Below are 25,952 nucleotides of genomic sequence, written 5' to 3'. Positions count from 1 at the left end.
TAAAGCAATCCGACTTGAAGGGCTCGGAACGACCAGAACTCTGGAAAAGCGGGGAACCTGTGAGCAGGACACGTGGAGCCCAAACACTGCAACACCAGTGCCAGCTGGTGAAAAAGGGGGCTTAGAAGATGTCATCCTAGAGTGCCATGGCAAGGCGAGTGCAACTCCAATGGGTCAACACAGAGCACTTCAGTACTATTCAATCAAGAGTGGGCTACCGATTGGAAACTAAAACACGGCCAACACAAGCGCCCCCCCGGGCCAGCTCATCCACCACCCCATCATCTTTGCCTGCCACAGCCTCCCAAATCCAGGCTCCTCTTTCAATCCTGAGACACTTCCACGTACCCGGTGGACATAACTTATAGGTACCCAAGGGGACCTCATAAAGCCCTGCTGCCACTTGCATAGCACTGGCCCTGGTGGCACCATTTGCCCAAAATGAGACGACCAGAATAGCTGCACTTCCTAGTACAATGTGTCACTTTCGCTGTCACCCATGCCACAAACGTGCAACACCTCGGTGGCCCATTGCAATCAAGGGCACTACGCCACTATTGACTATTTATGATTTTCCACCTTCATCGTTTCCTTGGCTTTTTTTAATGCATGTGTGGCGTTCAAAAAGCAGAGCATATGCTGAATCTGTCGAAGGCTCTTTTTTATTAGACTGCATGTACTGTACACCCATGACAATAAAAGGCACTCTGTCACCCTCTAGTGGTCTCTAGCGGAGCCTCAAGCAGTGCTTCACCATGCTAGCTTGTTTGAGGGTACCGAGCTCTCCAGGTCCTCACAATTACATAAGACTCAAGTGGACACTGCTGGTACGACGGGGACCACGTCTGCGAGTACCCAAGTCACCAACAGTGACAAACTGCGGCCACCCCCAGGGTCAGGGTCTGCTCATTAGATCGAGGGGTCATGGTTTGCTTTGTGTCTTTTGCACTTTAGCATTGCATTTTTCACAGAGTTGTTACAATTGGATTAACTTGTTATCCTGATTGGTCAATGGCTTTGTTTATTGTCCCGCCCATATTTTCTGTATGGCTCGTTTTTTGACGAGGCCTTGTTAACAAGCAGTGGTGGTCTACGCCGATTTTCAGGCCTCCCTTTTGTTTGGAGGGGGGCACTGACTGGTTTCGCTCCTTCTTTTGTGAGTTAAAGTTTAGTTTCCTGTCACATCAACCCTTTGGCTTTGTATTTATTGAATTGACATTTAGCAATCTTGTTAAATTTTATGCAGTTTTTGAATTCTGCATTCTTTACATTTTGCTGGTAACCACATATTGAATTCTCTAGTTTAATAAGCCCAGGTTTTGAGGGGTTCCCTTCCTCTTTTGGCATTGTCTTTCGAGTCTGTTCACCTAAATCACCACCTGCAGGACAACAGCCCACTTTAGAACTCTTCTCAAACTCCATTAAGTGCCTACCAGATGAGGACGATGCCGACAGGGTAGTTGACAGCAAACTGACTGTGAGTGCCACCTACTGATAGCAGAGGTGCAGGCTACCTTGGCGATACATGAAGGCCTCCGGCCCTCATCATGGCACGCTCGCACCATTGCTGACAACAAAAGAACAGCAGCGACATCTGCTGTGAGTGACGCACTTTGCACAAGTCCATCAGAGGTGTGCCAACTGCCAGATACGCAACGCAGACAGCTGCCTTGTGTAGACTGACGTCTGCTCAGCTCTTTACAACACACCGGTCCTTTTCATCAAAACTGAAAGTCAAATGCTCTGATCCCAAAACAAAGTGACACACACCATTGTGCCACAAAAAACAACAAGACCGGCCCCCTCAGCTCAGCGTGAATCCAAAAGCAGGAGCTGTTTCACTGACGACGAGCGAGAGATGATGAACTAGCAAAACGAGAGGCCAGCCTGAATGCAGAGCCAATGCTGCGGCCCACCTCCTCTACAGTACCTCGCAGAAGAACCCCATAATACTAAGCAGGAAAACAAAGTGCGTGAAGTGCCTTTCTAAGAGGGCTGGAGGTCTGAGCGTTTCCCAAGAATTTCCAAACATGCACCCTTAGTCAGTCACACTTGGATTAAAATGAAAATAGTTAAATGATCACCGGAGCTTTGTTAAAAACATTTAAGAACAGTTAAAAGTTGTTTCTACTCTCCGATTCAAAAGAGAAAGCAACATCAGAATTAAACTTTTTATACACAAACTATATTCACTTCAAACAGTGCAGACCAGAATATAAAACATTTAAAGGGGCAATCCTAAAGTTGACACCATCACAAAGTGAAGCAGCATTCAGACAAACCAAACCCCTTTAGAAATCGCCAGTCGATCACGCAGTGTCGATGTCTGCCAAGTTTAACTGCATTACATATCATACAATGGACCCCCAGACACTTCGAGGCTACTCAACGGCCAAAACACTACTGGTGTATTTTCCAAAAGCACAGACTGTTTCTGTGGTCTTCATGAGGGGGCCATATTTAAAATCACATTGCATAATTTAAAATCAGAATGTGTTTGCACAGTAACCAAATGTATTGCATGAGATCACCAGCGCTCCTCGTTCATGTCTTCACGCTCCAACTCTGTTGATTTTCTGCTGTTCCCCATTCGCGAGTCTCTCCCATACGACTATCTCAGTCCAAGCTTCTTTTTCTCTTTCTGTTTTTTCCGGACCACCTCAAGGTTTCTGTCCTTCCACATACTTTTTCGTAGTTTGATGGGACGGCTCCCAACATATTTACCTATAAAATAACATAAAATGAGACAAAACAAGCAAACCCATTTGTTTATTTAAATGTGCCACATGCAAGACTCGGACATTGTCAATAAAAGGTGAAATGTGGAAACAGCAGCCAGCATTCCCTGGTGGGACTCTCACGGGTCAGTAATGCTTCCATCTTTGAACACTTCAGCCTGCTCGTATAGGAGATGCCCCTTTGGTCTCAAAACGATTCGAGCCACCGACTGGCTGTGCATATTGCATCTCGGTTTATTAGTCATTTATGTAAGTGGCACAATAATTATGAGCTGTCACTACACCTTGATATCCTGCTGTGTTTCCAGCGCTCTACTGCCAAGCTGTGCTGCCCATGGAAAGACATCGGAGATAGCAGAGAGATTCTGTCATCAGATTGGACGGCAAGGCACAGATTTACACTGCAGAATGATCAGAAGGAGGTGGGCAGCTCACTGGAAAGGGGTCCCAGGACTATGACCGTGTCAGACTTTGTTACGGCTGAAGACCGACGCCCCCCTATCCATGATAGGTTTATTGTGCACAGTGACATTAATAGACAATTCTTGTTAGGATGTACTTACGTTAACCAGCTTGTAAACACTTTGTCCTACTGTGTGTTTAAACAAATCTGTGTCTATAGGCGTATGGATTAGGAAATTGGTAAATTGTGGAATAGCATTTCACATGTGAACTTTTTACAGTGCTGCAATTTTGTACTCTGCAAACAGCGCTGCACAAAAACAAACAAACTCAATTTATGGAACGATTGCCTGCTCAAAAACTTCAAACACGTTGAGATACAAACGCTGGAGTCTTATTGTGTCAGTCCAAGAATTCACTGTGTGGCCGTCGCTGGCCAAGTGTCACTCCGGTCTGGCTTGCTAACACACCAAGAAGCCATACACACGGCAGAGAGCAATACAGGGGCCTCCATTCCCTGGTGGATGCTTGAAGCCTCTGAGCTATTTGGAGTGTGTGGCGTCTGCTCCCCTATAGACGGTTACACTTACCATTCATCTCCCTCATTGCACGCACGTAGTCATTAGGATCCTTGAAGCTGACAAAGCCGTACCCTTTGGTCTTTCCCGTTCGTTTGTCTCGTACCACTTTAGCCTTCAAAAAAGAAGGGTAACGGCTAAAAGCTCGAGCCAGAATGTCATCATTGACCTCATTGCCGAGATCACCGCAGAAAATACGAAAGTCATCTGCAAAAACAGCAAAAGAAACAAAGAAATTTCAGGAAAAAACTTGTTTCCATCTTTTACTTTACACTGAATTTGCGCAAAGTGACTCATTCCAGCCTCACCAACGTCCCATTCCAGGAGGCTCTGATCCTCCCAGGTCATTCCTGCGGCTGTTCGGATGCACCTCTTCGCTTTCTCCTGTTTTCCTTTCTTCTTATCCTCTGCGCTTCCCTCCAGCACCTGAAAGGGTACAAAAGAAACAATTCTAACACTCCTACCGACCGTTTAGGCACTTAGAACTAGTTCTGAAACCACACACACACCATTTACAATATGATCTTCTGCAATAGGAGGAGCTTTTCACAAATGATTTACATTACCAAAGCCACAGACTAACATTAAAGGTGCAGACCTTCTAGAACTCCTGTGATGCAATTTAACCGTAGGCTCCTTCTCGGATGTGAACTGCTAAAACAGTGTTGAGGAAGCAGCAGTTGTTTGTGTAGATGTTTAGGAATGATTTATAAACCCTATTATAATCATGCTATCGAATTTATAATACGTTGACTTTAGGTCTCTGCACTGTAAGAATCAACTCAGATGCTGTACAAATGCCTTGAACTGCTCCAGTCCATGTGTGAAGATGCCAGAAACGTCATCCAAGTATGTGCAGTAGTGGTCAAGTCTGAGTGGGCATTTTTGAAAAGCTGCCTCTTCCCAGTCTGCCACATAAATGTTCCCTCATGGCTGATCCCTTTACTTGTACAGCACATAAAACTCTTCTCCAAAGCTGAAGTCCTTTTCAGTGAGGCTCAGCTCCAGTAGTTTTAGTAATTCCCTTTCTGCTCTGTATGGTTGGGGATATTTTTCAATTTATTTAATTATTTTTACAGCCAGGAGCCCTTGGGTCGTCTCTGTGTTCACATATAAGCTGTCAATGTCCGTTGTTTCCATGGTCTTTGCATTTAGCCTTTTCACAAAGTCACGTGTCCTTTATAGAACTGCTGTGCTTCATTGAAATTAGGTTAACACGGCAGTCTATAAATTCTGCAGTCCCCTAGGATTCACTGCTGCAGTCTGAGACCATCGGTCATCCTGGTGGTACCTCGTAGAGGATTCCCCATGTCTCTGGGTCTTTATGAATTCTAGGCAGCACAGAACATCTTCTGGGCCTGGGGTCTTCTGGTCCCATTTGGCATTGTTTTTTGGTAATTTTACCCATTTGGACCATGGTCTGTTGGAATATCGGACCATTAATACTTTGGAAATGGTTCTTGCATGTTTAGTTGAATTCTTGCTTCTAGGAGGTACTCGTCTCTGTCCATGATGGCATACTGCTGGTTTGATAATTGTGGTTCTTGGCTAGTTTGTACATAACCCGAGTGCTTGAATGTAGGGCAGGGACTCCTTCGTGTAACTGTTAAGTTGTTTCTGGTTCTCCTGGCATTGTTGGACCAGACCAGAGAAACTGATAATGGGTACGATGATGTGGGTGTTAGGAAAAGATTTTCTTGCCTGCCTGTACATATTTTGTAGCTGTTTCAGTGAAGTCCCTCAGACTTCCTGTTCTTTGTTATTGGTGCCAAAGGAGAAGATGATCTGTTGCATATCTTCCTTTTCTCTCGTTTTTCCCAGGATTACTGCCGCATAGTTAAAATCTGCCCTGGGGTAATGGTCTACTTGAATTCTGTCATCAATGTAGGGTGGGATGTGGGCAAGACTGGAGTCCCCTGGGGTGAGTACCTTCTTATTCACCCTTAGCTGCCTGTCAACATTCTACGCTGGGTTGTGCAGTGTCTGGTTGGTCAGATGGTTATGGCAGGTTGTTCTTATGGTGCTTTTATTATTTCTTGTCACTATTCCTCCTTGGTCTCTGACTCGGTCACTTGTTCCATTGGTGCTTTTTCTTTTAGTTCCTGAAGATGTGTTTACACTCCTCTCTTTATGGTGTTCTCTATCTGCTCTGTTTCCTTTGTCTGGAGCAATTCCTCCACCCTTGAACTCTTGTTGTATGTGGTCTTCCCCATGTTGTCCATTGTGCCTCTTTCCTCTCTCATTGGTGTTGGGGATGGATGGAGGGCTGAGGCCTCTTCTTCTTGTAACACTTATAATCTGCTGCTGGTTGTTACTGCTGGTGTGGAGTTGCTACCATGTGTTCTTTTGCTGTTTTGTGGTCTCTAATCTGTCTGGCATCTGGGTGAAGGTCCCTTGTTGTTTTCTTACTGGTGTGTTTGGGGTGGTTTCTTTGTTTGTCTGCTCCATGTACCTGTAGTGTTGCTTCACCTTGTCCCAGGTGACTCCCAGTGTACTGACTTTGAACCTTAGGCCGAAGTTCATGTAGCACAATCTGTTACCTTGTGTGAATGCTTCTGCTCATCTTGGTAAAGGACATCAAATCTACACTTTTTGAACGACATTCTACTAAATCACAATTCAAAACAGAATATCAGTATGATGTCATTTGAAAGTTGTGGAAAATAATGTGTATTCTGAGTTTATCTGTGTTATGGGGTCCCAACTCAATTTGATTCAACTTTCAAAATGTGTTATGTATGCCTTTTTGTGGGTACATTTATCATGATTGACATTCAGTTAAAAATGTCTTTTTTGAGAGCATGCCTTTTGTGAACAGAATCCAATTTAAAGTATTCAATTTGTATTATAATTTAACTCCAAACTTGTATTTTTTGTAAAAATAGTTTTCATTAAACAATTATTTACTATTACTTAAATTCTTTATTAGTGCAAGCTCTCTATGAGGGACTCCATGAATCAAAACCTTCTCTATATGAAGTTGATAAAGGGGAGGTGAAAGACCCTCAACAAGCAGAACTGCAAAACGTCCTTTAAATGGAGCAACACCTCAAACTTTCAAAAACTTACCACTTACAGGTCCCTTGACCTTTCAAGAGAATTTAAAGAGCAGAAGTTATCAATCTTAGGAGATAATTAATGATAAGAGTTTACCTAACAAGAAAGCGGGCTAAAACTTTACATTATTTAACTAACACACCTTTCCCCGAATACCCTCTTACCTCAGCATGTGGCGGCTCCTGCTCGGGCATACTGGGGCCAATCACAACCTCCTCCAAACCTGCTGACGAGTCCTTTTCTTCCATTAACATGGCATTTGTTGTTATGGCTGCAGTTGCCTGTTCTACAACCGAGGATGCCAGCTCCTCCTAAAATAAAACATCACAGGAAAATAAATTCTAGAGAAAGTACTTTTTTATTAACCTTTAATCACCTCTACCATTATAGCCCATCTGCAAACTCCATAGCAACCTACCAGTCGTGTTCTGTGTGTTAAGATGCGAGGCTCCATTTTCTTCTTGAGCTGTGGGGCTGTATACACGGTGGGAGCCGCCTGGATTACTGTTGGAGTGAGCTTTGGTGGAGGCTGCACCACTGGCCGGGGAACAGGAACCATAGGGGGCATCGGCCCAATCTGCCTCAAAAAGGATTAGGAAAACTTCACCTGAGATACACATTTGCTAAATATTCTACAGGTACAGAAGCAACGTAATCTAGATTATTCAAAAAATTAGGGAAACAACGTTTACAGCAAATATTTAACTTTTAAAACTGGCTACAATAAGAAAGGAGAGACTTAAAAACATAAAAGGATTCCAAATCATATGCAGTCCTCTTATCAAGTAACATTTTTCCCAAAACAAATCTGTAATTAAATGGAAATTTTTTTAAAACAGTTTACAGATTTTTTTTTTTTCTTTTTCAAACTTACTTTTACAGTAAAGAGGTCCTTAAGAGGACCACTACATATAAAGTTTAAACTTTACCGGAGTCAGAGGGTTCATGTGGCCCATGTGATGTGGAGGTGGTCCTGGCATAGGAGGTCCCACCATCATGGGTGGGGGTGGTGGCGGTCGGGGCATTGGGGGTGCCACCATTGGAGGAGGAGGAGGAACCTGCATCATTGGCATTCGATGTGCGCCTGCAGAAAGCACAAAAGGAAAAATATCACAAACGTTTGTTTACTGAGGTCCTCAAATCAAATGACAGAATAGAGCATCACAAGATTTTAATGTGGGGTGGAAACAAAGTAAACGGCAAAAAATTCAAACTTGCGTCAAACCAATAAAGTGATATCAGATACTTAAAAATGGTGTGCAAATAAGCAAGTTCTGTCTGAAATATCTTTCATGGGCATAAGTTTCCAAGTCAAGAGATGTCAAAATTGAATCTTTTACCCTTTTGTTAATTTTTGGTTGTGAAGGGTCTGTAACTAATTGTACTGTACTTCAAAGTTCTAATGTTTTAATAGCGTACTTCAAAGTTCTAATGTTTTAATAGTGAATGCTGGTCCCCTGTCCTGTTCACCCTCTTCACAACAGACTTCCAGTACACCACCAGCACTTGTCACCTACAGACATTTTCAGATGATTCCTCCATCACAGGCTGCATTAATAATGGAGAAGAGTCGGAATACAGGAAGCTTGTGGAGGACTTTGTCTTGTGCCGCAGGACCACCGGCAACTCAACATCCACAACACAAAACAGGTGTTAACTGGCAGGAATCGATGCAGTCAAATGCACCGTGTATATTTTGTACATAAAATAATACCTTAATGTATTATTTCTTGATGCAATCAGCTAATCTGTTAAACTAAACAAGCACTTTATTTAGCAGCTTTTTTATTATTGATTCCATCCTAAGGCACTTTATCTGCACACTTACACAGTATGACTTGATATGTAGTTTAGAGTTGGAGTACTGAAAGGTTAAATGACTCGCTCAGCAGATTGACTGCCTCTTTAAAGTCCACTGGATGCCCAGTCTTACCTGTTCTTTGTAGAATATGAGGTACAAAAGCAGGTCTCAACACAGGTGGGGGTCGTGGAGGTACAGCTGCAAAAGAATAAAAGCAGAGCAGTCATGCAGCAGGACACCACTGGTATGAAACGATTCTTAAAAGGCATGAAAACTACACAATTACACCAATTCATTGTTTTAATTTACTTAGCAGAGGAATAAAGGAATACAAGCTTGATATACTTCCACTTATGTTTCTTTTTCTTCTTGATTATAATTTACAATTTGCTGCACTTTCAATTCTATTAATGACTTAAATGGCACTCACTAATCATCATGTACACTAGGGTTGCCAATGATGTATACTTTAAAATATTTGGAGCAGGCAAGTCTTATGTGGTCTTACTTCAGGGTCAAAAAGGGGTGTAATAAGGGGGTGGAACATTGTTTTACTCAAACTCCATTTCCCTCCATAGAGTAGAAAAGCAGCAGCTGGAAGACGAGTAACATTTCCCCACAAATTCCATCTCTGCTGCCTCACCAGCACAAAAGCAGAGCTGAGATACCCAGAGGTGTTACTTGACCAGCACAGACTGAGCTGTGAACTTTGCCCACAAGAGGGCAGCAAAACCTCAATTTCCAGAAGCACTGCACTTTTGTTGAAAATTGCTTTAGTTCTCCCCCAAACCCCAATTTTTGGAGGCATCAAATTAAATGAAGGTCTGCAGGTTGGAGCCCCAACTATTCCCCTGACCCTCACAGGACAGTTTCTTATAAGATTCTGCCAGCATATTAGGTGACCCAGCACAAACCTTCTTGTAGAATGACTAGGACAGAGTGGGCGCCCAGTTGCCCGAAGTCTCCAGGATTGCAGTCGTGTCCGACTTTGTCCTTTATAGCTGGTCATTGACGTCCCAGTTTATTTTCTCCATTAATTCTGCTGATTAAACTTTAGTTTTCTTCTTCTCCACTGACAACTGGCCCCAGTTTAATGATGGTGTTATCAGCCAGACTCAGTTAGGTTCCATTTATGATAATCAATTTGAAGTTGCTTTGTTTTACTGTATTTAAATAAATCTTGTGTATGCATTATCAGCCAATATTTCTTTCTTCCCCAGTCCCACAAGGGCACTTGAAGCAGTTTTTCTAAATGCTTTTCCAGTACAGAAAAAGAATTATTTTGCATCCGATTCTGTCCCATTTGTTCCTGAACAGGAGGTCCCTGACTGTTATTTAAGGCTAAGGCCTTCTCAATAAAACAAACAGAAAATAAATCAGAATTCCATCCATCCATCGTCTTCCGCTTATCCGAGGTCGGGTCGCAGGGGCAGCAGCTTGAGCAGAGATGCCCAGACTTCCCTCTCCCCGGCCACTTCTTCTAGCTCTTCCGGGAGAATCCCAAGGCGTTCCCAGGCCAGTCGAGAGACATAGTCCCTCCAGCATGTCCTGGGTCTTCCCTGGGGCCTCCTCCGTGTTAGACATGCCCGGAACACCTCACCAGGGAGGCGTCCAGGAGGCATCCTGATCAGATGCCCGAGCCACCTCATCTGACTCCTCTCGATGCGGAGGAGCAGCGGCTCTACTCTGAGGCCCTCCCGGATGACTGAGTTTCTCACCCTATCTTTAAGGGAAAGCCCAGACACCCTGTGGAGGAAACTCATTTCAGCCGCTTGTATTCGCGATCTCGTTCTTTCGGTCACTACCCATAGCTCATGACCATAGGTGAGGGTAGGAACATAGATCGACTGGTAAATTGAGAGCTTCGCCTTGCGGCTCAGCTCCTTTTTCACCATGACAGACCGATGCAGAGCCCGCATTACTGCGGATGCCGCAACGATCCGCCTGTCGATCTCACGCTCCATTCTTCCCTCACTCGTGAACAAAACCCCGAGATACTTGAACTCCTCCACTTGGGGCAGGATCTCGCTACCAACCCTGAGAGGGCACTCCACCCTTTTCCGGCTGAGGACCATGGTCTCGGATTTGGAGGTGCTGATTCTCATCCCAGCCGCTTCACACTCGGCTGCGAACCGATCCAGAGAGAGCTGAAGATCACGGCCTGATGAAGCAAACAGGACAACATCTACAAAAAGCAGTGACCCAATCCTGAGCCCACCAAACCGGACCCCCTCAACGCCCTGGCTGCGCCTAGAAATTCTGTCCATAAAAGTTATGAACAGAATCGGTGACAAAGGGCAGCCCTGGCGGAGTCCAACTCTCACTGGAAACGGGTTCGACTTACTGCCGGCAATGCGGACCAGGCTCTGGCAACGATCGTACAGGGACCGAACAGCCCTTATCAGGGGGGCCGGTACCCCATACTCTCGGAGTACCCCCCACAGGATTCCCCGAGGGACACGGTCGAATGCCTTTTCCAAGTCCACAAAACACATGTAGACTGGTTGGGCAAACTCCCATGCACCCTCCAGGACCCTGCTAAGGGTGTAGAGCTGGTCCACTGTTCCGCGACCAGGACGAAAACCACACTGTTCCTCCTGAATCCGAGGCTCGACTATCTGACGGACCCTCCTCTCCAGGACCCCTGAATAGACTTTTCCAGGGAGGCTGAGGAGTGTGATCCCTCTGTAGTTGGAACACACCCTCCGATCCCCCTTCTTAAAGAGGGGGACCACCACCCCGGTCTGCCAATCCAGAGGCACTGTCCCTGATGTCCATGCGATGTTGCAGAGGCATGTCAGCCAAGACAGTCCTACAACATCCAGAGCCTTGAGGAACTCCGGGCGTATCTCATCCACCCCCGGGGCCCTGCCACCAAGGAGTTTTTTGACCACCTCTGTGACCTCAGACCCCGAGATGGGGGAGCCCACCTCTGAGTCCCCAGGCTCTGCTTCCTCATTGGAAGGCATGTTAATGGGATTGAGGAGGTCTTCGAAGTACTCCCCCCACCAACACACAACGTCCCGAGTTGAGGTCAGCAGCGCACCATCCCCACCACATACAGTGTTGACACTGCACTGCTTCCCCTTCCTGAGACGCCGGATGGTGGACCAGAATCTCCTTGAAGCCGTCCGAAAGTCGTTCTCCATGGCCTCCTCAAACTCCTCCCACGCCCGAGTTTTTGCCTCAGCAACCACCAAAGCCGCATTCCGCTTGGCCTGCCGGTACCTATCAGCTGCCTCCAGGGTCCCACAGGACAAAAGGGTCCTGTAGGACTCCTTCTTCAGCTTGACGGCATCCTTCACCGCCGGTGTCCACCAACGGGTTCGGGGATTGCCGCCACGACAGGCACCGACCACCTTACGGCCACAGCTCCGGTCGGCTGCCTCAACAATAGAGGCACGGAACATGGCCCATTCGGACTCAATGTCCCCCACCTCCCTCGGGACATGGTCGAAGTTCTGCCGGAGGTGGGAGTTGAAGCTACTTCTGACAGGGGGGCTCTGCCAGACGTTCCCAGCAGACCCTCACAACACGTTTGGGCCTACCACGCCTGACCGGCATCCTCCCCCACCATCGAAGCCAACTCACCACCAGGTGGTGATCAGTTGACAGCTCCGCCCCTCTCTTCACCCGAGTGTCCAAGACATGTGGCCGCAAGTCCGACGACACGACCACAAAGTCGATCATCGAACTGAGGCCTAGGGTGTCCTGGTGCCAAGTGCACATATGAACACCCCTATGCTTGAACATGGTGTTCGTTATGGACAATCCGTGACGAGCACAGAAGTCCAATAAAAAAAAAAACCGCTCGGGTTCAGATCGGGGGGGCCATTCCTCCCAATCACGCCCTTCCAGGTCTCACTGTCATTGCCCACGTGAGCATTGAAGTCTCCCAGCAGAACGAGGGAGTCCCCAGAAGGTATGCCCTCTAGCACCCCCTCCAGGGACTCCAAAAAGGGTGGGTACTCTGAACTGCTGTTCGGTGCATACACACACAAACAACAGTTAGGACCCGTCCCCCCACCCGAAGGCGAAGGGAGGCTACCCTCTCGTCCACCGGGGTAAACCCCAATGTACAGGCTCCAAGTTGGGGGGCAATAAGTATACCCACACCTGCTCGGCGCCTCTCACTGGGGGCAACTCCAGAGTGGTACAGAGTCCAGCCCCTCTCAAGGAGATGGGTGATGGCACTGCAGGTATGCAGTCAGGCGCAACAAGAAAACTACAGAGACAGAGAGCTACAGTTACAGCCAGCAAGTAAAAACTGAGACAAGAGTCAATCCAACAGGCCATATCAGAACCCATGGCTAATCGTCAATGCTGATAAAATGATATACTCTACACATTCACTCGGAAAATAAAATGAGCTGGTATTTCAAAGCACCTACATTAGCCAGACATTTGTGGCTCTGCTAATAACGCTATGCTGAAACAGGAGGTAGAGCTCTCTAATGATATGACATGCACTGCATTAATGGCAGCACAGAATAGCAGATGCAGAGCTGTGTGGCCATTAAAGTAGCTTACTTTAACACTAGAGATGAATTAGCGAACGTGACGTGTGTCATTTCTTGAGTTTTTAATGCCAACAGAGTGTCCATTAGTAAAAACAAGGTAGATATGATAAAGGCATCTGAAAAGTATGACAGTGACAAGAGATGCAGTCTCATTAATGGACTCTAATTTAGTGTTAATTTACTCTAATTAAGTGTTAATTCCAGATGGATTCATGCATACACAGTATCCAGCGTATGAATGCTTGTAACGTACCTTGAAAAACACAACACAAAGACTTTGAACATTCTAAAGTAATGGAGTTTTGACTGAAATGTTTGACTTTACAATGGCAACCCAAAAGTGCAAATTAATGTAAAAAAGGGACAGATTTAAAAAATGAAAGTAGTCTGCGATATTTGAAATCTGAATTCATTTGACATGACTATTAAAATGTCACTTTTCAGTAAGTGTTATCAGCAGATTAGTGTTTCCTGCATGTACAGAATCAAATGTCATAAAGCTAATAAAATGCCATGTTGATCAAAGCCTTTCAAATCAGGTAAATGCCAGTAAATGTATATAGTGTGTGCACATGATAAAATAAGTATGGAAGTCTCAGAAGACTGTATCACTCTTTATAGGACTCACTCTTAAACTTCTTCAAGCCTTTAAAATCCCTAAACAGGTTAAAATGTAACTGTCTACTAAGTTCACTGCATTCCCTTACTGTTATATCCATAGTGTTGCAATGGGACTGAATCCCAATGAGCTCATATTACTTACAATCAAGCATGGCCACTGTTCAGATTTCTATCGGTGATCATTCATAAAATGACAGCCAATGTGTTTTAATACACGTCATACTTTGCGTTGGCACACAATTAATATAAGCACGTAAAACCTCTCAGTACATTTCTGCAACAGTTTACCCAGGAAATTTCTGGGTTGTGTGAATGTGTATAACAAACAACTAAGCTCTGATGGTAAGTCTTTTTTAAGCTTTTTTTTTGTGTTGAACTATTGAACCACAGAATTTTGGTGACTTTTAGGTTTAACTGAGGTTATTAGCATCTGATATTGAATTACCACTCGCTTTCAAAACTGCTTCTGTAACCCCAATGTTAAAAAAGTCTGGTCTTGATGCTAACAATCTTAATTTTTGGCCTATTTCCTACTTACCTTTTCTGTCAAAAGTTCTTGAGCGTGTTGTAGCTTCCCAACTCACCAACTACATAACTTCTAATAATTTGATGGAAACCTTTCACTCTGGTTTCAGGGCGCGGCACAGCTGTGAAACTGCTCTGCTACGGGTAACCAATGATTTGCTTATGGCAGCAGACTCTGGACAAACCAGCATATTAATTCTGGTAGACCTCAGTGCAGCATTTGACACAGTCAGACATGACATCCTACTGTCCAGAATGGAGAACATGCTGGGTATCTCTGGCACTGCCCTCCAGTGGTGCAAGTCCTATCTGACTGATAGACAAGAGCTTGTTAGTCTTGGCAACAGGTCCAGCTCAGTGCCAGTCATATAAGGAGTTCCTCAGGGCTCTGTCCTCGGTCCTTGGCCCTCTGCTTTTCTGTATTTATATGCTTCCCCTTGGCCATATTATTCGTAGCTTTGGACAGGGTTATCATTTTTATGCAAACGATACACAACTCTATTATTTCAATGTTAAAAGTGGAACTTCAGAGTTTTCTCAGCTCACAACCTGCCTTAGTGAAATTAAAACCTGGATGCAGCAGAAGTCTTTAAAATAAAATTGCAACAAAACTGAACTCCTGCAAATTGGGACTAAAGTGCAACTTAATAAAATGAGCTCCTTCCCAGTCCATCTTGGCGGTGATCTCAACAGACCTGCCTCTACTGCAAAGAATCTTGGTGTCATTTTTGATTCTTCCCTTTCTTATTCCGCCCACATAAACCACATTAAGAAACTTTCTTACTTTCACCTTCGTAACATATCCCGTGTTCGCTCCTTCCTCTCCTATTCTAACGCTGAGAAACGTGTCCCTGCTTTTATCACATCCCGCATCGATTATTGTAATTCCCTACTGGTAGGTGCCCCTTCTAATCTTATATCACACCTCCAGCTTATTCAAAATTCGGCTGCAAGAGTCCTTACATGGACCAGCAGCAGCGAGCACATCACACCCATCCTGCTTCACATTCACTGGCTCCCTGTGTCCTACAGGATTGAATATAAAATTCTACTAATAACCTACAAAGCCTTAAACGACCTTGCGCTAAACTACATCAGTGACCTTCTCTATCACTATGTGCCTGTCTGCCCACTAAGGTCCTCCAATTCTGACAATCTTGTTGTGCCCCACACTAATCTACACTCCATGGGTGACAGCAGGGCCTTCAGCTGTATAGCGCCCAGACTCTGGAATGACCTACCGAAATTAATCAGGTCAGCTGACTCCATGAATTCTTTAAAAAAACAACTCAAAAGTAATCTGTTCAGGAAGGCTTTTAGCTCTACTTGACTTTACTACCCTTTTCTCAGTTTACTTCTCTGTCAAGATGCTCATGTAACCTGTGTGTGTGTGCGTGTGTGTGCTAGGCCATCAATTATGTTGTCTGTTAGGCTTTTTTCTCTGAATTTACTATCTTACTCTTCTTTATTTATCTGGTTTAGTACAATGTTATATACTGTATACCCTGCCATTCTTTCTTAAACTCTGAAGTGCCTTGAGCATGGGAAAGGCGCTATATAAATAAAATGTATTATTACTATTATTATTACCTGGGCCCACGAAAGCAGCTGGAGGAGAAGCCACAATAGCAGCAGCCCGCGCCTCCAAGCTTTGCTGAACCTGAGAGAGAGAGAAAAATTAGTTATAAGCACTTCATATAAAAGATGGCATCAGGCATGAACTAAAATACTGGATACTTACAGACCTGGCAGCTATGCTGCTAAAAGCACATACATAGAAAAAAAAAGTACAGAGAAGCAGAGCAAAGGACAAACATGAATTAAGCATTGCTTTCTATTCTAACTGGCTACAGGAGCTCAAGAGCCTTCACGTGGACTAAGTCTGACCAGCAGACATCCTGCTATCATCTCAAAATGACTGACTACTGGAACCAAACAAGCTAATTTGACTGAATGGGCTTCTCTAACCATCAAAAGTTGGATCTTAAGATCAAAAACCAAACACGTTTATAAAAAGATGAAACCGATGGGAATAAAGCTACAAACTGTGTTTGAGTAACTGAATGTTAGGACACATGTTCATACTGAAGATCAATCCTCTCTAAACCTTTACCAAAATTTTGCTTTATTTTGGATATTGTATACAATATTTATGAAGCAGTTCTACATCATACCTGGCTCATATGTATTGCTCTTCTCTGCCTTTACATGTAGCAGCAGTAGCAATACTGTCATGTAGAGAGTGCATGGAGTAATTATACACTGGCATGTAGAAAAATGTGTGTATATACAGTATGTATGTATAAGTGGAGTCACCTTTAGAGACTAATTCTATATTTAAGGATTCCGCACATATCTATCTATCTATCTATATATACATACAGTAATCCCTCGCTATATCGCGCTTCGCCTTTCGCGGCTTCACTCTATCGCGGATTTTATATGTAAGCATATTTAAATATATATCGCAGATTTTTTGCTGGTTCGCGGATTTCTGCGGACAATGGGTCTTTTAATTTCTGGTACATGCTTCCTCAGTTGGTTTGCCCAGTTGATTTCATACAAGGGACGCTTTTGGCAGATGGCTGAGAAGCTACCCAACTTACTTTTCTTTCTCTCTCTCTCTTGCGCTGACATTCTCTGATCCTGACGTAGGGGGATTGAGCAGGGGGGCTGTTCACACACCTGGACAATACAGACGCTTGTCTAAAAATGCTGAAAGGTTATCTTCACGTTGCTACCTTCTGTGCAGCTGCTTCGTGAAGCGATATGCTGCACGATGCTTCGCATACTTAAAAGCTCGAAGGTCACGTATTGATTTTTGATTGTTTGTTTTTCTCTGCTCCTGACGGAGGGGGTGTGAGCTGCTGCCTTCAACAGCTTTGTGCCACGGTGCTTCGCATACTTAAAAGCCAAACAGCCCTATTGATTTTTAACTGTTTGCTTTGTTCTCTCTCTCTCGATGCACTCCTTTGAAGAGGAAGATATGTTTGCATTCTTTTAATTGTGAGACGGAACTGTCATCTCTGTCTTGTCATGGAGCACAGTTTAAACTTTTGAAAAAGAGACAAATGTTTGTTTGCAGTGTTTGAATAAAGTTCCAGTCTCTCTACAACTTCCTGCGTTTCTGTGCAAATCTGTGACCCAGGCATGACAATATAAAAATAACCATATAAACATATGGTTTCTACTTCGCGGATTTTCACCTTTCGCAGGGGGTTCTGGAACACAATCCCCGCGATGGAGGAGGGATTACTGTATATACACACACACAGAGACTATTTACTTGTTTTTATCTAAATTTTAATTTGTTGTTCTTTTCTAGCAGTTGCTTGTTTGACATCTTGTGAAGCACTCTGAGCTACAGTTCATCCTTTGATTAAAAAAGTGACAGAAATAAATGTTGCTGTTGTGGTTGACTTTTCTTCTGTCTGAGAGTTGTATGGTGGAGTTTAATGGCACTGCACTGTAAAGGTGGGGTTACCAGATTTTTTTTTTTTTTTTTGCCCCCAATGAATGCTTCTGGATTAAATACAATTGCAAGAATCAATTAGAAAAACTCACATCACAAACAACCACATGCACGTGATGTTCAGTTAGATGCAGGACAAAGATAATAGATGCTGATGCCAAAAATCGATTTTATCTGCTCACATCTTTAAACAGATCTCACATCTAGTAAGATGGCTACCTGTGCTACTTCAGAATATATCATCACACCAAGGCTGACTGTATTCCAACATTTCAGATCAAGGAGGTCAACCTCTCCCTTGAGACGTCTATGCATTGCCTACATGCTGGTATTTCTATGCTCCCAGTTATCTACCTGGAATGTTTTAGTGTTCAAATGACGACTTTGTTGTTTACATACCATTTGAAGATTCACTCATCATTGTGTTATAATTACTTTTGTTTTGCATGTGCTTCAAGGTCTAGGGATGACTTTGTTACATGCATGGCAAATCTAACTGTTTAGTCTTACATTAAAAGAGCAGTAATAGATGTCATTTTTTTATTTATATACAGAATGTATGTAATAAAGTGCTTTAGATAGTTATTATTGCAGAGTCTTGAAGTGGAGTTTTTATTATTAATTTAATCTAATACACTGTACCTACCGTTCATTTTATTCATCTTGTAGTGATCGTGGGGTCAATGGAGAAAAGTGATTGAATCTACTAGAGCTTGGATTGTGAACACGTTAAAGTTGAACTAATGAAAACACAAAAGAGGTGTTTCAACAACCAATGAACAGGACTGTGCCAGCAGATGGGTAACTAGCTCACTGAGGTGACAATACTTATTTGTGTAAAATTTGACATACATTAATTGTTTCTTTTTGGATGGAAAAATGTTAGCAATGAAACAAAGCAATCAGTGCACCCTGTCTCAGTAAAATATAATCAAGCAGTAACGATTCAAATGTTCAAGAATGAGCAGGGGTATGAAGCATATGTGCATAACAATTACATGAATAAACAACCTCATTAGTTTATTGTTACAGAAAAAAAAAACAACCCACTGATGAACTTAAAAAGCACCTTATATTTCTGAATATTCGGTAAGCTACTGTTTACAGTGAAGTGATCTGCACCACTTAAATGAAAAAATGCACTTTTTTTAATTAAAATATATTAAAAATGTTAAACAAAAAATGAAGCTGTAAGGAACTGTAACTGTCATCTAACCCCTTTGATATAACCATCTGCCATCTTCTTATTGTTACTTTACTAAAATAAAATGTCCAACCAGCACACCCCTACAAGGTAAAGACACATCTTGTAATGAGGCGGATTTGTAAGGACTGAGTTTGCCTCCTCAAACCAACTTCTGCAATGTAATGTGACTTTTAAATCCCTCTCAGTACAATGAACTCTATGAGAAATCATGCTTATGTAAGTATGACATATTAAGAATTTAACTTTTATCCTGCCAATGCTGAAACAATTACTAACCAATCAAGAAAGTGATCCTAATCAACAACCCTGGGGAGTAAAATTAGCAACTAAACATACCTGTTGGTAGGTGTTGGTAGCTATGATAGGCCTAATCATAGGGACTGTTGGTACAGCCAGGGCCACTGGCACTGCTTCCACCACAGCTGTCACTGCTGGCATGGAGACAGGGGCTCCCAGGACCTCCTGCTCAAACCTAAAAGTCAAATAAATGGAGAAGACAAGTCTTTAATAAAAACAAAATACAACACTTGATGTATCAGAATAAGATTGTTGTTACGTAATTTAAATAAATGTGTGTGTGTGTGTATATCTATATATATATATATATGTATATATATATATATATACACACACACACATATACATACAGTGGAACCTCTAGATACGAGTTTAATTCGTTCCAGCACTGAGCTTGTATAGCGAATTTCTCGTATCTAGAACAAACGTCCCCATTGAAAATAATGGAAATCCAGTTAATCCGTTCCGCATCCCAAATATATTAACATAAAAATCAATTTTCCTAACAAATAACACTGATAAATTATATATACTGTAGTCTACCTTTAATAAATAACACTGGTAAATAATATAACTGATTATTAAAAGAATCAAAACAGGTGTCCAAAGTGCAGTAGAGCATTCAATAAATCTTTAAATAAATAATCCTTAAAACAGTTGTGAAGTGGAGGTTTAAAGTACATAAGAATAACAATCCTTTAACACGAGGTTAAAACGTCAACAGGAAGCAGTCTTTAAAAAACAGATGACAATCCCCGGTGCTGCTTCTCTGTTAGCGTCTCACCTGCTTCTCCCATGCGGGCTCTGCAACAGGCGAGACACTTAATGCAGCTGACCTTCTCTACACCGTCCTGCTTCAGCTGTTTGGCTCGCCTGTTCAGCTACACGCGAGCCTGTACTCGCTTGCTCTCTCGCACCGACTTCCTACTGCTGCGGATTCCTGCCTCCTCCTGCAACCTCCGTTCTCTCTCCTCTCCTCTCTTTTCTTTTACTTCTTCTCCCCCTTAACCGGCTCGCGCTTCTCTATATATGCGGGGAAGACATGGCAGCTGCTAGGGTTACCACTTTTAATACAAAAAAATAAGGGACGCATACATATTGATTCAAAACGGGACGCGCAATTTCATTCTCAACTACTGGACGATTCCGTATTTCAAAGGACGGGTGGCAACCCTGCCCAGCCCATCAGCCACAGGACAAATCATGGATGTGGGCAGTTTCCCACCTGTGCACTTAGGTGAGAAACGCAGACACCGCAGATCGCCCTGTGGCTCGCTACAGCTACCACGCCCCCTCGCTAAGCCGTGAGCTATACCCACAGCCTGGCTCGTGGCTCGTTACGTGAGCCAATGCTCGTATTTAGATCTGAATTTTTCGCTCATACTTTCCTCGTATTTTGAATTTCTCGTATACAGAGGTGATCGTATCTCGAGGTTCCACTGTATATATATGTATGTATATGTATATTATATATATATATATATATATATATATATATATATATATACACACACACACACACACACACACAGCAGTGTTTTTCAATCGGGGTTCTAGTGCTAGCCAAGGGTTCCGCCGAAAAAGTCCTAAATCTCCAGAAAATGCTGGGACAAAATCCAGCATTGTGGTTTTATGTGGTTATTGATCGTTCTTTAGTCAGCTGCTGTTTCTCTGTTAATCTATGTCACTGCCTCATTCTCATCTGCCTGACAGGCCGGTTAACTGCCTTCTCCTCCGTTCTTATCTCCACCCCTCTCTCGCTCCCAAAGTTAAATGACAGCCAGAGTACAAGGACGGTGTGCTTTCATTAGCTATAGGTGGCGATTGTGCGGGGACGGCAGTTTGCATGGTGTAATAGCAGTTAGGCTTGTCGTTTGCAATTAATTTTTGTAAATTATTGTTTTTATTTCGAACATGGACCGATTTGTTAAGAAGTATAAATTAGATGACGCCACAGCACATGACAATACTCAGGTTCCGAAGCAGTTGATTGAAGCTGCAGCAGCTACCGTTAGCACTGCAACCACTCAGCTGCAGTTGCCGAAAAATGCTGCCGGCAATCCACAACTCAAAGTTCGCCAGTACAGTGACAACTACAGTACTTAGTTCTAGGATTCACTTGGACGGGAGACCCTGACAGCCTTTCACCACTGTGTATTGTTTGTGGCGAAAAACTTGCCTATTACACTATTGTGCCATGGCGTCAGCTAAACTTAAGCGGCATTTAACAACTAGACATCCGGAGGTATCAGACAAAAACGCACAGTACTTTCAAAGGACATTGGCCTTGAAGAAGCAGCAAACGGCTGCGTTTAAGAAAAAGTTCAAGATAAGTAAGAAAGCTCAAGAAGCAAGTTATGCTGCAGCGGAGATTGTTGCTAAGAAAATGAAATTGCATAACGTTGCTGAAATGGTAATTTTACCTGCATGCCAAGAAATGGTGAGGATTATGTTTGGGGAGGATGCAGTATCAGAAATTAATAAGATTCCGCTTTCAGACAATACGATAAGTAGTTGTATTGCTGACATGTCCAGCGATATTGAGCGTAATGTTCTCTCAAAAATTAAAAGTCGTGGCTTCTTTGTAATTCAGGTCGACGAGAGCACAGACTTCAGCGGTAAAGCACAGCTGCTTGCGTTTGTTTGCTTTATTGACAATGAAGCTATTATGGAAGACTTTTTTTGCTGCAAAGAGTTGCCAGAAACAACAAAAGGACAAGATGTTTATGACGTTTTAAATTCACATTTGCAGTCTTGCGAGTTGACTTGGGAAAACTGTGTTGGCATTTGTACAGACGGTGCGCCCGCAATGACAGGAAATGTCAAAGGCTTTGTCTCGCTGGCACAAAAACAGAATCCCAATATTATCGTCACTCATTGTTTTCTTCATAGAGAAGCACTGGTTGCTAAAACAATTGGACCTGAACTGAAGTCTGTACTGGACATGGTGGTGAAAATAGTTAATTACATGAAGATGAGACCACTAAAATGTCGGCAGTTGGCGAAAGTGTGGAAGCAGACCACGTCACTCTCATCCAGCATACAGACGTACGATGGTTATCTCAGGGAAAAGTTTTGCGTCGTTTCTACGAGAAGAGATGCTAGTCATCTGTTCGCAAGGAAACTTGAAGGACTTTGCAGAAGTTCTGGGCGATGAATCTTGGTGTTCTAAGCTAGCATATTTGGCTGACATATTTCAAGAACTGAACTTCTTGAACAGTGGCATGCAAGGCACGAACGAAAACATCTTGACATCAATGGACAAAATAAGTGCTTTTCAGAAAATATTGACAATTTGGAAGAAACGCGCAAGTGCAGGGAACGTGGAAATGTTTCCTAGTGTTGTTGACAGAAACTATCAGGACATTTTGCCATTGATTTTGAATCACTTGGACACACTGTTGGCAGGTCTCAGCAAATATTTTCCGTCAATATCCATGGACCAGTACAACTGGGTTCAAAGCCCATTCGTAGAATTTGAACCATCCGAAGGACAGTTCACCTTGTCAGAAGAGGAACAGCTTGCTAGTGTTGCAAGTGACAGAACACTGAGGCTAAAGCACTCAGAGTTAAACCTGGATGCATTCTGGATGCTGGTTGAAAAGGAGTACCCATCAATTGCTCAGAAAGCTCTGCGACTGTTGGTGCAATTTTCAACTTCTTACCTGTGCGAGTTTGGATTTTCAGCCTTAACCACAATTAAACACAAGAAGCGAGAACGACCGCTGTCAGTCGAAGAAGAACTTCGTGTGTGTCTGTCTAAAACACGACCCAGAATTCAACTTATCAGCAAAAACCATCAAGCACAAATTTCTCATTGAACTTTTGACTACTGCGATGTAATGGTAACTATAATAAAAGCTTCATCTTAAATTTCTACTATAGAGAATTGCGGATTTTAACTTATGTAACTTTTTAAAAAAAATTGTTGTTAGTAACGCTTGGTGAACTGTGAATAGGCCGAACATAAATTTTGAAAATAGTATGATTAAACATAAAAGCTGTTTCCGCTCATCTTGTTTATTACGTGATATAGGACATACTGGTGGATAATTGCACAGGGTTCCGTGAGCAAGGTAACCATTCGCGCAGGGTTCCACTCCAACGAAAAGGTTGAAAAACACTGACAGACAGGTATGTAAACGTCAAAGCGGTCTAAATTGTCGGACTCCTCACAGCTTGCTTGTCCTAACAATCAGCAGCCATGGGCTCCTCTAAGCAACTGCCTAGCATTGTGAAAAATGAAGGAATCGATGCTCACAAAGACAGAGAAGGCTACAAGATAGCATTTTCAGGTTGCTGTCTCCTCAGCTCATAATGTTATTAAGTAAAGGCAGTTAACAGGAATGGTGGAGGTCAAGCTGAGGTCTGGAAGACCACACAAAGTGCAAAGGTATGTTTGGAGGAGAAAAAAAAAAAAAAAAGGGGGGTCCAAATTCCAGGGAAAGATGACGTCTCCAACTATTAAGCATGGAGGAGGAGCGATCAGCTTTGGGATTGTGTTACAGCCAGTGGCACAGGGAACACGTCACTGGTACAGGAAGAACAGATTAAAAAAAATAGCTGCAAATTCTGGAAGCAAACATCACACCTTCTGTAAAAACAGTTGAAGGTAAAAAGGGGAGAGGACCTGCAAGATGATAATCATCTGAAACACACCTCCAAATTTACAATGGAGCACCTCAAGAGGCCCTCACAGTCCTAAACATCATTGAAAATCTGTGTGGAGATCTCAAAAGAGGCGATGGCCCAAGAGCAGAATTAGAAGCCTTTTGCACGGACGGATGGGCGAAAAGACCCCAAGTAAGAACTGAAATACTCTCAGCTGGCTTGCCAAAGGGGGTCTCACTAATTACTAACCATGCCGGGGGAATAAACTTTTGTGTCAAACCCTTTCCATTTTTTTTTGGTACTTTGTATCTGAGAATGAAAGAAATAAAAATGTTTCCTTAATATTTTAAGCAAGATTACATGTCAGGTCACCTTCTGGTCATTTCACTATTCACAGTAACAGCCACTTTAAGCAAGCAGCCCACCTTTTTGCATGCCATTGTGTGTACACACACACACACACACACACACACACACACACACACACACACACACACACACACAGATGGTCACTCTCACAAAACTATATACAGTATGTTTTTAAAAATAAAATGTACTCACAAGGCCATTTCTGCCTCCATCTCCTTCAAGCGTTCTTCTCCAGTTTTCCCGGCCATTTTCAGTTATGGATCCTTGTTTTTAGCTTCTCGCAGTCAAATTCCTGTTAAACGTAACACCAAGTTACACTTCATATTTGACCGTCATTAACATATTGATCATACTCTAAATTAAAATAAGAATAAAAATGGTAAGAAGACGCCTCATCCCCTCGCTTGGTTGTTTTTAAAAGTACTGAATGAGCTGCGAAGTTTGTAAATGAAACTGATGTGAGCCAACCAACGTACTGACACAACAGCGACACGAGTGTGGCGTACACACGGATTAAAACGCGTCCCATGTTAACATCTAAATTATCTTTCTTGCCTTGCTTCAGTCACTTAGTAAATCTAAAAGGCGTCCTTTGACAATTTAAGCTGGCCGTTAAATATTAATCGTACAAGAGGCGCTGCTGCTTTGCAGTCAGGAGACTGTGGATTCACTTCAGAGTAGTGAAAAAAGCGCTATATAAATGTAAAGAATTGCTACGGCGTGCACCTCTAAATAACATGTTAACATTTAAGCTTCATTTTTGTACACTACATTTCTGTGAAACTGAACTCCGCGCACAGCCCCTCTACTCACCTCAGACAGAACTTTCCACTTTTACTCTTTTAAATCCTACAGAATGGAAGCAGGTCGAGCGCGCTCACGCTGCATAATTGCTCGTGTGTTTTTTTTTTTTTTTTTGTGTAATAACACACCGCCTGGCCGCTTCTTAATAATCTTGTTTCAATTACAACGCAAAGAGCGTATTACACTTTATAATTATTAACAGCGCAGGGCAACGCGCTAAACCACCGGAAACAAAAGTGCGTAGGGCTCAGCCGGAAATTCTACTGCGTGTGTTGATGACGTCACTCAGCAACAGTAGAAATGAAAAAAAATATATATATATATATATATATCCGAATAACAGGAGTGGAGGCTTACAACAAGATTTAAATGCTATTATTCCGCAGATGATCCGAGAGAGACATTATTCTGAAATGATGAAGTTTTATGAGTTCTCATTCGTCTTTCAGTTGTGAAAGTAGGACGTGCGCGGCCTTGACAAACGCATGCGCGGTGTGGCTGAGCTTTACGTCATTAAAAGGCGCCACATAACCTGATGGGTGTACGGTGAAGCTATTATAGTTTTTGATTTTTGTCTTACGTTCGTTTCGTAGTCTTCCACCTTTACTGACGGGTGATTAGAATTTTGTAAATAAGATGTTGCCAGATAACGTAATTTGTGATCTTTATACATTCAGCAGTTTGGCAGAAATTCTCTTTCATTCATTGATTGTCAATCTGTTTTAACGAACCAGCGCGGTAACTTCCTGGGGTTCCCTTTGCCTCCAGCAGCTAAGGAGGTTCACTATAAAATATGTAACGCCATCTGTCCCGCGGCAGAATTTCTTAGACGCAGATGTAATATTGATCGCAAGAATTGTTCATTTTCTGTAATGGATATTGAGAGTTTTTTCTCAAACCTTAATTGTAACACATTTTGAAATGATTTGTTTCAATAGTTACATCCAGAG

General features: G+C 43.0%; 1 protein-coding gene across 1 annotated transcript; it reads right to left on the bottom strand.

The window, feature by feature from the left end:
* Positions 1-1,166: 1,166 nt before the first annotated feature.
* Positions 1,167-25,223, bottom strand: rbm42 (RNA binding motif protein 42). Its single transcript, XM_028823129.2, has 11 exons — positions 25,012-25,223; positions 24,391-24,490; positions 19,258-19,393; positions 15,833-15,902; positions 8,709-8,774; positions 7,705-7,859; positions 7,194-7,352; positions 6,940-7,086; positions 4,027-4,144; positions 3,731-3,925; positions 1,167-2,724 (listed from the first exon to the last, which is right to left on the bottom strand). Exons 2-11 carry the CDS (start codon positions 24,444-24,446, stop codon positions 2,612-2,614), a joined length of 1,215 nt encoding a protein of 404 aa, XP_028678962.1. The 5' UTR covers positions 24,447-24,490; positions 25,012-25,223; the 3' UTR covers positions 1,167-2,611.
* Positions 25,224-25,952: the final 729 nt, after the last annotated feature.

Source organism: Erpetoichthys calabaricus, chromosome 17, assembly GCF_900747795.2.
Source record: "Erpetoichthys calabaricus chromosome 17, fErpCal1.3, whole genome shotgun sequence".
Classification (NCBI taxonomy): Eukaryota; Metazoa; Chordata; class Cladistia; order Polypteriformes; family Polypteridae; genus Erpetoichthys; species Erpetoichthys calabaricus.
Note: the sequence above shows the minus strand (reverse complement) of the source record. Positions and strands in the feature narration are given on the sequence as shown.

Excerpts from the sequence above, each read along its gene's own strand:
- rbm42 (XM_028823129.2), bottom strand. The coding sequence starts at position 24,446 with ATGGCCGGGAAAACTGGAGAAGAACGCTTGAAGGAGATGGAGGCAGAA. Across the intron at positions 15,903-19,257 it reads CTACCAACACCTACCAACAG|GTTCAGCAAAGCTTGGAGGC; the intron begins GTATGTTTAGTT and ends TCTCTCTCTCAG. Across the intron at positions 2,725-3,730 it reads TGCAATGAGGGAGATGAATG|GTAAATATGTTGGGAGCCGT; the intron begins GTAAGTGTAACC and ends GTTATTTTATAG.